At 46.2% G+C, this 16,225-nt stretch overlaps 1 protein-coding gene across 1 annotated transcript in view; it reads left to right on the forward strand.

The window, feature by feature from the left end:
* The window catches only part of Arhgap31 (Rho GTPase activating protein 31), a 110,612-nt gene that overhangs the window by 87,327 nt on the left and 7,060 nt on the right, over window positions 1–16,225 (forward strand). The window contains 5 exon segments of the mRNA XM_005071488.4: window positions 2,162–2,360; window positions 4,843–4,967; window positions 10,116–10,178; window positions 11,564–12,112; window positions 13,911–14,188. Coding sequence (XP_005071545.2) covers window positions 2,162–2,360; window positions 4,843–4,967; window positions 10,116–10,178; window positions 11,564–12,112; window positions 13,911–14,188 — 1,214 coding nt within the window.

Consider the following 16,225-nt stretch of genomic DNA (forward strand, 5'->3'; position numbering starts at 1 on the left):
ATCCTAGAGCCCCCAAATAAGTGAGTTTGCAAGTGGAGGCAGGTAAAACAAGTGCTCCAGGTCAGGTTTGGCTACATAAAGAGTTTGAGGCCAGTCTGCACTGCTATATGAGACACTGTGTCAAACAAATAATAATAAGTGAGGGTGAGCTTGGCTTTAGTTCTGGCCTAGTTCTCTACTGCTGTGTGTTGTTGTCTGTGACAATTCACTGTTATAGTGTTGCAGTTACTGGCCGCCCTGACGGTGTTAGATATGTACCTGTATGATACAGAAATGGTTGCATTTGCATGTGGATTTAGTAGGTCTCTGATCAGCTGCATACATGGCCTCTCGCTGGAATGTGGTGTGGCAATAGAACTGGGACAATATTCTCTTTCTAGTGAGTTCTTTACTGTGTAAAGGGATGGGCAACATTCTTTTCCTATGTGTAGAAGAGCCTTATGTCTTCCCCTTAAAGTCATAAGTGAGCAGAGGCCATGTCCATACTCATGTGTAGTTACAGAACACATTCTCTATGCAACCGTTTCTCAAGGACTTTATCCTGTCCTGTATCACGTAGGAAGCATACAAAAATATGGGTGCTGATATATGGCTCATAATGGCTCATAATAGCATAGTGAACCCTAGGAGTGAACTGATTTGTGCTGTTTGAACTTCTATGAACTTCATTTATATGTATGTATGTATGTATCAGGAATCTGGTCAACCAGAATTGTCTCAGTGACCATTTGTATTTAAAAATGGTTTTACAACATACACATCTGTGATAGACACCGTGACCACAAGCAGCTTGGGGAGGAGAGGGTTAACTTCATCTTATAGCTCATTATCCTTCATGAAGGGAAGTCAGGGCAGGAACCTGGAGGCAGTAGCTGAAGCAGAGACCATGGAGGAGTGCTGCTTACTGGCTTGCTTCCCATGCCTATCCCAGCTTGCCTTTTTATACCCCAAACCAACTGCCTAGGGGTGACACCATCCACAATGGGCTGGGCCCTCCCACATCAATCCTTAATTAAGAAAGTGCCCCAGATACCAGGTGCCAGTAACATGTGTTTGTAATGATCAAAAATGTCCTCAGGGGGTTCCAGAGAGGTTGCTCAGTGGTGAGAAGCACTCACTGCTCTTCCAAAGGACTGGAGTTGGTTTCCAGCAGCCCGAAAGTTCCTATAACTCCAACTCTGGCCTCTGAGACACCTGCGCACACATGGCGCACACTCACGTAGACACCTACATATGAATACTAATTTGTGTAGAAGAAGATATCTGCAGTCAGGCATGCTTGTACACACCTATAGTCATAGCACTCACTGGAGAGGTGATGCAGAAGGATCATGAGTTCAAAGTCATCTTTGGTTACACAGCAAATTCAAGGCCAGTCTGGGTTACATGAGACCCTATCTCAAAAAAAAAAAAAAGTAAAATAAAATGTGTCTAAATGTTGCTAATACCTTTGGGTAGAGTGAGAGGAGGGTTTGTAAAATTGCTACAAGTACCACTGGCGAAGATGGGAGAACCTTGTCCATCACCCATGCCTTCATGATTTCCAACCTGAAAGGAACTCCCAGCGAGGAGGGTCAGGAAGAGGGACACTGGCTATAATATAAACACTCCAAGACAAGCAGGGGCTGAAGAAAGCTGCCTCTCTCTGAGGAAATATATATACATGATATATAAATGACCTGTCCCTCTAGAAGCAGATGCGGGGGAGTAGACTCCTGACAGCCATGGCCTCAGGGAATGTGTTCCTCAGTTGTGGGGGGAGGGGCAGCCACCTACTCCACCTAAGCCACATCCCTCACTGACCAAAGCACTCAGCAAAGTTTTCAGGGTTAAAGGCCCACTGCTGTAACACTGGATCACAGTAAGTGCTCAATAAGTATTTGTGCGTGAGTGAATGTATCTGTGAACAGTCACTCCATGGAAAGCACAGAAAGCAGTTACCTCCTGAGGCCCATCGTTGCCCTCCTCCTGCAGGGAGCAGAAGAGTGACAAGTTTCCTGTGGGCAGTCTCTACCCTAGACTCCCCTGTGCCAAAGAAAAGCCGCCATTGGCATGCAGGCCCGATGAGGAGGTCAAGGCTATAGATGAGAGATCTGATTAGGCCTGGGTTCAGACCTGCTCATAAACTGAACTTTTTTTTTTTTGTCTGTTTTGTTTACAGAAGGCCGTATCATCACAAAGAGCATGACCTTGCCAGCCCTGTCCCTGCCCATGAAGTTAGTAAGCCTGGAGGAGGCTCAGGCCCGAAGCCTGGCAACAAACCACCCTGCTCGAAAGGAAAGACGAGAGAATAGCCTGCCTGAGATTGTCCCTCCCATGGGCACCCTCTTCCACACAGTTCTTGACTTACCAGACAACAAGTAATTGGCATTCTTACAACATTTTAAAGGATTTGTGGGTGGAGGGGGCCAAGGAGGTGAGGAGTCCTGTCTCGAGGCCATGAGTGACAGCAGTATAGGTTGGGGTGCTGAGATGTTCTAGAAGAGAAGGGGACTGTCTCCACAGTTTTCACCATCATCTGTAGTGATGCCTTAACCACTGTCCCTGAGTTAGTGTGAACTCTGGCACCTTTCCAAAGACCTGCAAAGACCCAAGCTACCAAGTGAGTCATGAGTCTCTTCTACCATAAAGTAGACAAAACAGGCCTAGAGTTTTGGTAAGTTTGGTAAGTTGCCAAAGTCAGCACTTACCTCCCTCCCCACGACCTCCACCCCTACATGGTAACACTGAAAAAGGCATAGAGATGAGCCTCAGACAGAATACAGGTTGACAAATGGGGTCACTCTAGTCAGAGAGTTCTTGGCAACAGCACTTGGGGATGGCATTTCTGACTTCCTTGCTTCTTCTCAACCTGCCAGAGGACACCCCCGTTTCTGTGTCTGTCTATATACACACTTGGATGTGTTCATGTAGACATGTGTCCAGGTTTGCAGCTGTGTGGAGGCCAGGAAACTGCTTGATCCTCAGACACTGCCTGCTTTTTCTATTTTTTGTTCCTTTTTTAAAACACAGTCTATCACTGGCTTGGGGCTCATGGAGTAGACTAGTCTGCCTAGTTCGTGAGCCCAAAGGATTTGCCTGTGTATGCTTTCCAGGCACTGGGATTACAAGCATGTACCCCCATATTCAGATCCAACTCAGGTCTTCAGGCTGAGTGGCAAGCACTGAAGCCATCCCCTGATCCTTCCCCCTTTCAAAACAGATCATCATGGGTACCCACAGGGAATCTTCTTTCCTTATTTCCTCTACAACCCTAGTCTCTGCCTACTCATTGTACCCCACCATGGAAGAAGGCAGTAATTAGAGCCAGTCCTGCATACCTGTAGCAGAGAGTAGCTGAAGGTGCCTTTTTATTAACCAGTGCCATCCTTTCTGTTTCATGAGCCAGTTCCTTCCCCAAGATAGCAAGCTGTTTAGAGAAGAAACAATCTGCCACCCTGAGTAACTAGAGGAGGCTTGTACTGTAGGAATGACATGCCTCAACTTACCTGGGAAAACACTGCTTGCTAGAGAAGACGGATTGTACATCCTTGGAACTAAATGCACAGCACCTCCATAAATCAATACAGAATAAAACTCCCTCCCAGAGGTGAAGAATGGGGCCTCAGAGAGACCCGTCTCCTGCATTTTCTCTGCTTTCAGCCACAGCTCCATAACAGCCTAATATATGCTGCTCTATACTATACACCATGAGGCTAAGTGCTCAGGCTGTCAAGCCAAGTCAGAGAGAAAAACCAACAAGTATGCGAACTTGTCTCTGACTGATCCTGAAGACCTACTAAAGCAGAGACCCAGTGCTTGACAAGAGCTCTGTAGAGAAAGGGTTCCTTATGAGGACCCCAAGTTACAGGGGTTCACCCTGAACTTCACTCCATAACTGGCTGTGTGGATCTGAAGCAGGACCTGCCTCCGTAGTGACCCTTGGTGGTACCAGGTTCTCATGAGCCAGCCCAATGCTGTGTTACCTACCCACATCCCCATCCCCAAGTAGCCTGGTAGGAGCCTGAATAGGATGTATACCAACCCTTATACATTTCTTTACCAAGACTGCTGACCCAAGCTGGCAAACCACAGCTCCCCAAGCAGCACCAGAACACATTCTTTTACTGGCCTACTTTCTCATCCCTCCATTTTGAGTTTTTATCGCATATCCTAGCCCTATGGCCACCAGGCAGAAAGCACAGGACTGGGCTCTATGGTCCTAATTGCTTATGCCTTTGTTTGTTTGTTTGTTTGTTTGTGACATGGTCTCTATACATAGCCCTGGCTGCCCTGAAACTCACTCTGTAGACCAGGCTGTCCTTGAGCTCACAGAAATCCACCTGCCTCTGCTTCCCTAGTGCAGGGATTAAAGGCATATGTCACCTCCTCTGGCTTGTTTACTCCTCTTTAAAAAAAATTCAGCATGTTTGGAGAGCCAGGACTGCAATGCCTCAAAGACTTCCTACCAGATTTCAGAACTGTGCGTTTGCTCATGATCTCTGAGTGACCCACTGACCCCTCCAGTTGCCACCCACCCCTGCCTTTGATTGACAGCAGACTTTGGCTGTAGTTCCAAGGAGAAGGGTCTTCACCTTAACTTGTTTGGACACTCAGGGTATCCCCAGACAGGCTACCTCAGGTGCAACTTGGATTTTAGAGGGAAATCTAGAATTATCAAAGCCATCCATGACTGAGACTTTAACTGTAGTGTTCTCTCTCGATTTGCAATCCTCCTTGAGAGACTGAAGCAGAAATAATGATGAGTTCAAGCCAGTCTGGTCTACTGAAGACCCTGCCTCAAAACACAACTCTGCCTTGGAATGACAAGTTCAACTCACCTGTATGGCTTGGTTATTTTAGGAGAAAGCTTTCCAGTAAATCAAAGAAGTGGAAATCAATATTTAATCTGGGGCGTTCTGGATCGGACTCGAAATCCAAGCTGAGCAGAAATGGGAGTGTGTTCGTGAGGGGGCAGAGGCTCTCAGGTGAGGATCACGGCTTCCCACACACCTGTGGTTCTTAGTCAGTTACACATTTGATCACTTCACATTAACTAGTTTTTAAAAAGTCAGATTCACTACGTTTTTTTAAGATGATGATGAGGCAAGTACTCATGAAACCCCCTAATGCTGTCATCACAACTATAAAACCATTATCTAAACAAAAAAAGATAATATTAATACAATACTACTAACTGGTTTATGTATCTTAGGAATCAAACTTAACCAATTGTCCCACTAATGTACGCTTTCTTGTCCAAGTTCAAACATGGGATCCATACTTCATTTGGTTGTCATACATCCTCAGTCTCCTCCGAGGTAGAATCATTCTTTAGTTTCTCTCAACATGATGCTTTGGAGGAACACCAGCCCTTATTTTATAGAACTGTTCCTCTGTGTGGGTATGTCTGGGGTTTTCTTGTGGTTAGATTGAAGTTATGAAAATTTTCAGACAATATCTGGAACTTCTTTATGCAGACAGTGATAATTTCAAGACAAGGGACAGAGCATAGAATATTAGAAACCTGAGTCCTGTTTACCTGCTGCATGGATAAATGGCAGGCAGCAGTCACAGTAATTTCTACTATAACTAAGAATAAATTCAGTCAGTGACAGAAATGGACATTCCAATAGTGAGAAGGCTCGAGGGACCTAACATAGTGGCTGTGTCTCCATTTCATCCGGCCTTCCTAAGCTGTTCTGGCCTCTTTGTGCCGCTACCATTCTAGACTGGCATCCTTGGCTGTGGTAATTAGAGCCAGCTTTTCTCCTTGAGCAGCACTGTCCCAAAGGCAGAAGGAATGTCATTTCTTGGAGCTTGCTCATCAGGTCTCATCAAGTGTCCTGCCTTGAGTCTACCCTGGTCTCAGTAGCCTTTGTTGGATCACAGAGCCAGTTCCTGTGGCCAAAGGGGTTCCTGGATTCTAAACCAGGCATGAGGAATAGAAAATAAACCTCGGAAGTACAAGCGCTCTATAATATGGCAAAGGGAAAGGGATTCTGGGTAGACATCTGTAACAGTTGCATGGCAAACACACCTTTCATCAAATGCAAAACTAAGTGTCACCGCATGCTGAACCAATACAAATAAGAAATTAGGACTCTCCATGGACAATGTTGGGGGAAGAATGAGTACCTGACAGGAAACTCCTAGTCTATGATGAGAGATTGTCTAAGCACATCAAAGGATTCATTACAGAATGGAAGAGGCTAAAAATAAAAAGACAAAAACCAAGAGAACAAAATGAACAAAGACGAAATAAATGATGGGCTGTGATCTTGACTTTAGAAAGAGTTCTACTATCCCCAAGTGATTTTTCCAAAGGCACAAATCTAAGGTGCTGCACCAAATCTTGGCTGAGTTAGTGGGGTGTCATGTGCTCTTCAGGGTAGTATCTCAGAGTCACCCAGAGAGTGGCTCACAGCTACAACAGTTTCTCCTTGAGAGGTCCGTGGTAAGGGCTAAGTATTAGTTATTTTTTTAAAAACTCCCTATGTAAGTAGTTCTACCATTCAGCTGGAATTGAAAGCCACTGGGTTAAGCTCTTAGAACAAACTGATTGGAAATAAAACCATGCCAGCTGAACTTTGGTGGGATGTAGGAGTAAAATGACATCAGTGGAGGTCAATACAAGTGGTCCATTGATCGTTGCTAGAGTGGCTGCTTTAGCCAGAACAGCATTGCTCTGAACCCTAAAAACTAAATCTCAGGATTGTTATGTGTGGCTAGTGGACATAATTCATTTGCAGAATCTGTACTCAAAGACAGGCCACAGAAGTCTGTAATGTAATCTTCCAGTATGGTCTCTGTTTGTGGCACATAGGCTTGCAATACTTTTGTGTGTGAATATGAAAAGGGAAATCAGTGGATTCACATATGTAAACAATATGTTAAAATTTCCATGATAGAAGGTATGTAAAAATTTTGTATGCATTTGTAGAGTACATTCAGGTGTGCACACATATGTGTACAAGCACATGTGAGCACCAATGTGGAGGCTAGAGGTTAATGCCAGGTATCTTCCAGCTGCTCTCCACCTTATTTTGTGCTGTGTTATGTTAAGACGTGGTCTCTCACTGAACAACTTTGGCTAGACTGGATGACAAGAAACCCCACTCCCAACACAACACAACACACACACACACACACACACACACACACACACACACACACACCTGTTTCTACCTCCCAGTTACTGAAATTAGAAACACATGCTGTTGTCTTGGTTTTTGTGTGGATGATGGGGATCCAAACCCAGGTCATGTTGCAGAGCAAGCACTTACCTGTTGAGTCATTTCCCAAGCTCCCTAAGGGCATCTTAAAAATTGATTAACCATGAGTAGTATTGGAAGTTTATTAGGTTGGCAGTGGAGAGAAGGACATGTTCAAGCATATTTTAAAAACTGAACAGATAAGAAAGCACAAAAAAATGAGGTTGTAACTGAACAGAGATGCATAAACATGGAAGCAAATTCCAGACACTGGTTTCAATATTTAAATTTTGTTTTATATCAAAATAAACTCCTTTACCTTTGAGTGAAGGAATCATCAGAAGAGACTAAGGCCACAAAGGTTACCAGATGACTGGTTGACAGCTGAAGACGAAGCTCAGTGGAGTTCTTATCTGGGATGCAGGAGGCCCAAGGTCCAGCCCTCCAGCACTGCACTAACTTGGCATGGTAGTACATGCTGTGATCTCAGTGCTTAGAAGTTGGAGGCAGAGAGTCGGGATCTTAAGGTCATCCTCAGCTATAGAGTGAGTTCAAAGACAGCCTGGTTTACATAAAATCTAATTTAAAAGGGGGAGGCTGGTGGGTGGACCTCCAGGAAGCCAGATCAATAACTCGGGCAAAAATATTCTGTAAGTATAGGCATGAGCCACTGGATCCAAACTAAGCTTTTAGTTACTATGAAGAGAATGGAATGCTTGGGAGGTACTGAGGAAAGCTACAGATCTTGGTTGGATGAAGGTGGCTGACTCGTGGTTACTTCATGATTACCTGATTCCGGACCCGTAAGGTCAACACATGGAAACCACAGTCCAGAGACAGAGAGATAGAGGAAACAAAGGCAAGGCAAGCCTCAGAAAACACAGACGGAGGGACGCCAGCCAGGCAGCTTTAGGATGATAAATCAGTTTATGATCCTGCACAAACAGCCACTCTCAAGGGGTAAAAATCTTGGCATTTGAGAGCTTAAGTGAAGCAGAGGCCTGTCCTCCCATGTGGCCAAGTCAGAGAATCCCCAAGCAGGGGAGGCCAACTATCTACATCAGAACCTCTTAGAAGAGGAGAGTTTGGATTAAAGGGAGAAAGAGGGGGAGTTTTAGAAAGAGGAATAAAAACAGGCATGAGTTATTGCCCAATTTGAGTTAGTGCCAACTCCAACTGCTTCTTGTAGAACAACCTCCCATTGTCCCCTGTGGTGAGCACTACAGATCGTAACAGTCATAAGCAGTATGTTTTGTTTTGTTTTGTAAAACAGGTTCCCACTATGTAGCCCTAGCTGGTCTGGAACTAACTGTGTTATTTTTAATTGAGTATTTATTCTAGTTTGAACAACACAATTACTTTATAGTCATTCCTCATTCAGTCTTAACAACTCTAGTGTCTTTTATACATGGAAAAGGTATAATCTGTTGGGCATGGTGCTGAAGGCCTTTAATTCCAGCACTCAGGAGGCAGAAACGGGTAGATCTCTGTGAGTTTGAGGCCAGAAGTGACTCAAACGGGATCTGTGTACATCCAGAGTTGCCTTAATGGCAGTTAGTCCTGCACCCCTTACCTTCCGGGTTGTTGTCTTCCTCCTCGCAAACTTGACCTGGAAGGAATATTGGTCCTGATCCTGTTTCCTTTGCTGTAAAATAATCCCTGAGTCTGGGTAACTTATGAAGAATAGTAGTTGAAAGTTCTACAGGTTAGGACGTCTAAGAGCATGCCCATGCTGACATCTTCTTGACTTCTGATGGGAGTCTCTGGTTACTTCATTGTGTGGTGGGAGAAGAACAGAGACACATAAATGTGGACTGGAGAAAGGACAGGCTCTTACAGCTACTATCCCATCCCAGCAAGAAAGTCATTTGTGAGGTCTCTGCCCCCATAGCCCAACACCCCCCAACCCTGATGGACTGAAGAGCTAAGTTTCCAACCTATGAATATTTTGGGATCAAACTCCTACCACAGCAGTGTCTGTTCCTTTGCCACCGATAAGTTCTTGACTCATTTAAAACAATACTTTCCCAAGAAGATCTTGACTCATTTAAACCAATACTTTCCCAAGAAGATCTTGACTCATTTAAACCAATACTTTCCCAAGAAGATCTTGACTCATTTAAACCAATACTTTCCCAAGCCCCATCTATGGTAGCTTGCACTGATGCATAATGTATACCAGGTGCATAGTCTGTGTTCAAGAGATTCCAGTGTGGTGGTGATCTGTTCATTGGGGAGGTTAGTGGGTAAGGAACAACCAGTCTACAAATTTCATGGAGCACAGCCCCTGGGGAAAAGCTGATGGCCTTTTCAATTGATGTACCAGATTTCTGGTGTGCTAGATATGGTTACAGCCAACAACCCTGTTGTCCAGTCCACCAGATAAGAGAGGTTTCCCAGGACCCTTAGAGTCTACCCCATGAATTCATCTTGAGTACTTTTTAAAAAATTATTATTTTATGTGTGTGAAAGTTTATCTGAATGTATGTCTGTGTATTGTGTTCATGCACTGACCTGGGAGGTCAGAAGAGGGTGTCAAATCCCTTAGGACTGGAGTTACAGACAGCTGTGAGAGGCCATACGGGTGCTGGGAACCAAACCCAGATTCTCTGAAAAAGCAGAGCTCCTAACCACTAAGCCATTGCTCCAACTCCTTGAGCACTTTTTGTGCAATTAAACTGGATTCAGGACTTCTCATTTGACAAAATTACAATTTATCTTTGTTTGAAAAGTGTTATTAAAACCAATATGTGCACTCTTGTCATAGGGTCAGTCCCCATTAGGAAAGGGAGATAATATGTTATAACTACTTGAAACAGTTTCCTGAAAATTTTTTTTCACATGCTTATAGCCTGGCCTATTGTTCTGAATGTTTCTTCCTAATATGTATTCATCAAAGGTATTTTTTTCTCTTATCTTTAGTGGAAAAGGCTACTATCCGACCAGCTAAAAGCATGGACTCGCTGTGTTCAGTGCCTGTGGAAGGTGAGTATCTTAGTTATTATTCTATTGCTGTGAAGAGGCACCATGACCAAGGCAACTTATAAATGAAAGCATCTAACTGAGGGTTTGCTTACAGTTCCGGATAATCTGTGATCATCGTGGCAGGGAGCGTAATGGCACACAGGCAGGTGTGGTGCTGGAGAAATGGCTGAGAGCTTTACATCCTGATTCACAGGCAGCAGGCAGAGAGAGGGGGGGGGAGGGAGGGAGGGAGGGAGGGAGGGAGGGAGGGAGGGAGAGAGAGAGAGAGAGAGAGACTGGACCTGGTGTGGGCTTTTGAAACCTCAAAGCCCACCCCCTCTTATGCTTCCTCCATCAAGGCCACACCTCCTAACGCTTCCTAATCAGTCCACCAGCTAGGGACTAAGTGTGCAAATGTATGAGCGTATGGAGGGCATTCTCCTTCGAATAACCATGGTGAGATTCTACAATGAGTGCCCAGCCGCTTACCTGCAGTTATGCTTATACTCCACCACTTAGCCCCAGACCATTCCCTGGCTCATCTCAGACAAGACCTAGAACCTTCCCTTTCTCCAGCTTTCCTCTAGCCACAGAGGAGACCACAGGGACTTTTCACTCAAAATTAGACCACATGAAAAGTCAGCAAGCTAAAAACTAAGACAGGGAGAACCTAGACAGAAAGAGCCAAACACTGGTTTATTCCCCATGATTGTGTGTCTTGAATTTGTGAGTTTCCTGGCCGTGAGTTTCACACAACTTCCATTGTCATTTTGAACCAATAGGCCAGTAACCACTGACTGGTGTTTCAGGGTCTCCATTGCTGTGATAAAACACTATGACAAAAAGCCACTTGGGAAGAAAGGGGTTTGTGTCTTACAGCTTTCTCAGGGAAGTCAAGGCAGGAACCTGGATTCAGGAACAGAAGCAGAGGCCGTGGAGGAGTGCTGCTGGCTTGCTCCTCATGGCTTGCTCAACGTGCTTTCTTATAGAACCCAGGACCACCTGTCCAGGGATGGCACCACCCACAGTGAACTGTGCCCTCCCACACCAATCACTAAATTAAGTACATGTTCCACAGGCTTGCCTCTGGGCAATGTGATGGAGGCATTTTTCTCCATTGAGAGTCCTTTTCCCAATCGTATCTAGGTTTTTGCCAAGCTGACAAAAACCAACCCAGCATAGTTGGGTATTTGCTATGTATTCCCCGTTGGAATGGGTTACATATGACTTGATACCAGTCTCCAAACAACGGGGACTGACATTTGTTCTAGCTGTTCTAGCCTTGGTGGACGAATTGCACGTATCCCTTCCACTTTTTGTTAGCTACAAGTTTCAAGAAAAGTACACTCCCAGGTGTAGTCTGTGCACACTCAGGATGCTAACCGCGGCTTGCTCTTCTTCACCAGGGAAAGAAAGCAAAGGAAATTTCAATCGAACAGTCACCACTGGTGGATTTTTCATTCCAGCCACAAAAATGCACACGAGCAGCGCCGGCAGCTCCTGTGATCTCAGCAAGGAGAGTGAATGGGGTCAGGAGGGGATGCCGGCTGGGGCTGAGGGGGGCTGCGAGGTGAGCGGTCAGATCCGGCCCCTGCCTGAACAGCTCAAAGTGTTCCGCCCCATCGGGGATCCTGAGAGCGAGCAGTGTGCCCCGAAGCTTCTGGGGATGTTCTACACCTCCAGCGACAGTCCTGGCAAATCTGTCTTCACCAGCAGCTTGTTCCAGATGGAGCCCTCACCGCGCCACCAGCGAAAGGCGCTCAACATCTCCGAGCCCTTTGCAGTGTCGGTGCCGCTCCGCGTGTCGGCGGTCATCAGCACCAACAGCACCCCGTGCAGAACACCCCCCAAAGAGCTGCAGTCTCTCTCCAGCCTAGAAGAGTTCTCTTTCCAAGGTTCAGAAAGCGGGGGATGGCCAGAAGAGGAGAAGCCCCTGGGCGTTGAGTCCTTTCCAGGTAAAATAGGGGTGGGAGAGTCTTCCTCCATTAGAAGATAGAACGCCAGGTTTAAACCGGCTTGATACTATTTGCTGGACTGTATGGTGAGATGATTGGGATGGTGGGCTCTAGGGCCAGAATGGCTGTTGCAAACCCAAGCTCTGCTATGGATTTTCACCGAGTTAGCCCCCTGTATCTGGGTTTCTTAATGTAAAAATGCTGATGTTAACAACCAGACCTTCCTTGTAAGTTTGTGTGAACGTTTGCACAACACATGCAAGGATCTCAGAGCAGTGTCCAGTATGTAGGTACTCAGTAAATGTTACTACTTTATGAGCACACGTGGTGAGAACTCAGGAGGAAAAAGTCATGGGATGCTGAGCTAAAGAGCTGCAATTGATGGGCCGGTGTCTCTGGATGTATTTTCTGTTCATCCGTCCTTCCTCATTTCTGCTTCATATCTGCAAACAATAGGACTAGTAGACCTAGTCGTGGGAAAGTGCTTCCTTAGGTTTGATCACAGCAATCACAGAGTAAGTCTGATGGGTTCTCACACACCAAGGCTGATACAGTCTGGTCTGTAGCCATGGTGAGAGGGAGTTTTGTTGTTGTTGATCCAGGCTTCTTCCCTTATTGCCAGGCTGGCCTCCAACAAAGAATCCCGCTGTCTCTGCCTCTCTAATGCTTGGGTTACAGGTATGAGCCACTTGGAAAGGACTCTTTTGACCAATAGTCCTAGAGTAGAATAGGGAGAACCTCAACATAAAGGTTTCCTACCAGCCAAACCAATAGAATGTTCTCTCTCAGCCTACATTGATGCTTTTCAGTACCTCCTGTGTTGTTGGCCATAACCTAAGTGTGCTACCTGCATAATCTCACTTCTCAAGACAACCTTCTGAGGCATGGGTAATTATTATTAGATAACCTCTGTTTGCTTGTAGAGGAATAAGTTCCCCTAAACTTCTCAGCAAGCAAGTGGGGGGGAGGACCCAAAATACTGCAATTCCCAGCACATTAATCTCAAACCTGAACCAAGGTGTGTCAGCCAATATTTGTGGGTGTTGCTTGACATGACAGCAACACAGGTTCTAGAACCAAGACTGCCATGAAGTTGTACAATGCAACACGGGTGGGTACTTCAAGAAACATCTAAGACTCACTGTCCATTAGGTTTTGGATTCATTTTGACTGCTGTCTATTCAGACACCTTTCACTCATGCCAACGTCTTCAAACCTGCACATTCAGTTACATGACCTCATATGCGGGCACAGCCTACAGTTTATAAAGCTGGAGGACCGTGGTGTCCAGGTCATTTGGAGTAATCTGGAATGTATGAGACCCTGTCTCAATAGGACTCACTGCCTCCAGTGTTGTGACAACCGAAAGTGTCTCCAGAAATTACCAGTGCCCCAAGGGGGCTAGGGGATTTTGGAGCAAAATGGCTCCTAGTTGAGAAGCACTGGAATAGACAGTGGCTGGAATCTGAGGCAGGATTGTTGTCAAGAGAGAAGCATAAAGAATGAGAGGGCAGTGAGTTGAGAGAATTCCCCAGTTCCTGTGAAGCAGGGCTAGGAGGTGGGACAGTGATGGGTGGGTGCTGGGACAGTGATGGGTGCTGGGACAGAGATGGGAGGGTGCTGGGACAGAGATGGGTGCTGGGGCAGAGATGGGAGGGTGCTGGGACAGAGATGGGTGCTGGGGCAGAGATGGGAGGATGCTGGGACAGCGATGGGTGCTGGGGCAGCAATTGGAGGGTGCTGCAAGTACCTTCGTGAAAAGAACCCTTTGTACTGATCACTCACATCCTCACTGCAGCTTCTGTGGCTAAGAAGGCAGCTCCCGAGGACTCCATGCCAGAACCTGAAGGCCTGGGGACAGCAGAATGTAGCCAAGGCCCTCCCCTGGACCCAGGTACCCAAGTGGAGAAGAAAACTTTGGAAATATCCCTGGGCGGTCAACTTTCAAGGGAACCAGAGAAGAGGCCAAATGCAGAGAAGGTGGCAGAGGAGAGCCAGGGGGCTGAGCAGCTGAAGACAACCGCTCCACAAGAGAGCCTCAGGGCCAGGGCGGAAGCAGCGCTTCTCCATGAGATGGTAAGGTGGATTGTGCCTGCTCCGGCCACGAAAGGTCCGATTTAAAGCAAGTTGTTAAGAAATGTTAAGAGTTTCTGCAAGAAAGACTTATTTAATGAATTTATTTTTTGTGTTTTTACTTTGTATGTGTGATTACAGTCACGTGTGTACCATGTAAATGTGGGTGTCAGAGAACAACTCTGGGGAGTCTGTTCTTGCCTTGTTTGTTAAGGCAGTGCCTCTCTTGTATTGCTTCTGCTGCACTGTGGACTGCAGGCTCACCAGCGCCCCCCCCCCCCACAGGCTCACAGGCAGTTTACCTCTTGCTACCTCTTATCTCACCACAGGAGTGCTGGCATTAGAGATGTGCTCCATCACGTCAAGCTTTTTATGTGTCCTCCAGGGACCAGGCTCCAGTTGTCAGGCTTGCAAGGCTAGCACTTCTATTCACAAAGCCATCTCTCTCTCTCTCTCTCTCTCTCTCTCTCTCTCTCTCTCTCTCTCTCTCTCTCTCTCTCTCTCTGCTCTGTGTGTGTGCGCGCGCGCGCGTGCGTGCGTGCGTGTGTGTGTGTGTGTGTGTGTGTGTGTGTGTGTGTATCTTTAGAAGTCTCACTTATCAGGCAGGAGTACTGGCATACACCTATGATCCCATCACTTGGGAGATGGAGGACCATGGTTTCAAGGTCATTCAGGATAATCTGGGATGTATGAGACCCTGTCTAAAACAAACAACACAAAAACAAACTCACTTCTCAGCCTGGGGTTTCTCTGTGGCAGGCCTCTTGGGAGGTCCGGAAGGAACCATTCAGCTCAGATTCCCAAGGCAGACACAACTCTAAGCATTTCTGACCCACAAACCACTGACATGTCCTTAGAATGTAATGGCATTCATGCCAGAAGCAGTACAAAGCCTGCTCCTTATATCCAAGCCCCAGGCATGATGACTATTCATGAACTCCATTCTCTTTTCTCAGTCCAGCTTGGTGTTTGTCCGGGGCTGTCTATAAAACCTGCGAGGTTTCCAGGCTCTAGTCTGTGTTTTTAGAGAAGTTCAAATCTGACGCCAAAGCTGACAGACCTTATCCATTCTTTAGGGGTGGAATTTTCCATGGGTGTTTTTATGAGATGTCTTTACGTAGAAGGTGTGAGGAGGTTTTCTGGGGACACCCAAGGAGAAGTCCTGCGTTTGTGAGAACTGTGACCAGAGGCATGTGCGGAGGGGTAAAAGAAGCCTACAGCGTTTTAACTAGCTTCCAGAAGACACCAAGAGGACCGTGTGCAGGGAGTTAGGGCAAAGCTGAGGTGACGTGGTGGCCTCAGGAGGGCTGAGCATGGGTTCCCATAAAGCATGTTTGCATTGGCAGAGATGCTTTTGACGTCTCATGAGGAGAGCCCCAACACCAACAACAGAAGTTCGAGGAAGATGACATTACTGCTGGAAGAACTAGGGTGACTTCAAGTTAGCAAGTATAGGCATCAGCACTAGGGTCACTACAGTGGCCAAGACTGTCACCATTGTCCCTGACAGGGAAAGTCAGTATCCAGGGTGAAGTAGAAGGATGGAGTGGTGAGGAAACAACAGGGTTTCTTTTTTCTCTCTCTTCCATTCACTAGTGTCAGGTTAATGTTCTTTTTTTCTCTTCCTTTGTTTTTTATTTAAGTTAGAAACAAGTTTGTTTCACATGTCAACCCCAGCTCCCTCTCCCTCCCCTCCTCCCCATCCCTCCCCACCAGGCCCCCCAGCCCCCCATCCAATCTCCACTCCGATCCCCAGGGAGGGTGAGGCCCTCCATGACAACAGGATTTCTTAGTGACAGATCAATGAATGTAAATGCTGAGCAAAGTAAGGAAGCAAGAAAAATGCTAGTTGAGCAAAAACAGAACTGTTCACAAAGGAATGCAGTGAAGTAAAATACAATTGCTTTGGCCAAGTACTACTAGAGAGCTTAAAGAAATAAAAGGGGAAATGGAAGTGTAGCACATGTGTGAGACCCTAGATTTAACCGGGACTCTAGAACCAGAGCCAGGTGAGGAGGTCAGCAGCGCATCAGACTTTCA

This window comes from Mesocricetus auratus, unplaced genomic scaffold (assembly GCF_017639785.1).
Source record: "Mesocricetus auratus isolate SY011 unplaced genomic scaffold, BCM_Maur_2.0 Super-Scaffold_100008, whole genome shotgun sequence".
NCBI classification, from domain to species: Eukaryota; Metazoa; Chordata; class Mammalia; order Rodentia; family Cricetidae; genus Mesocricetus; species Mesocricetus auratus.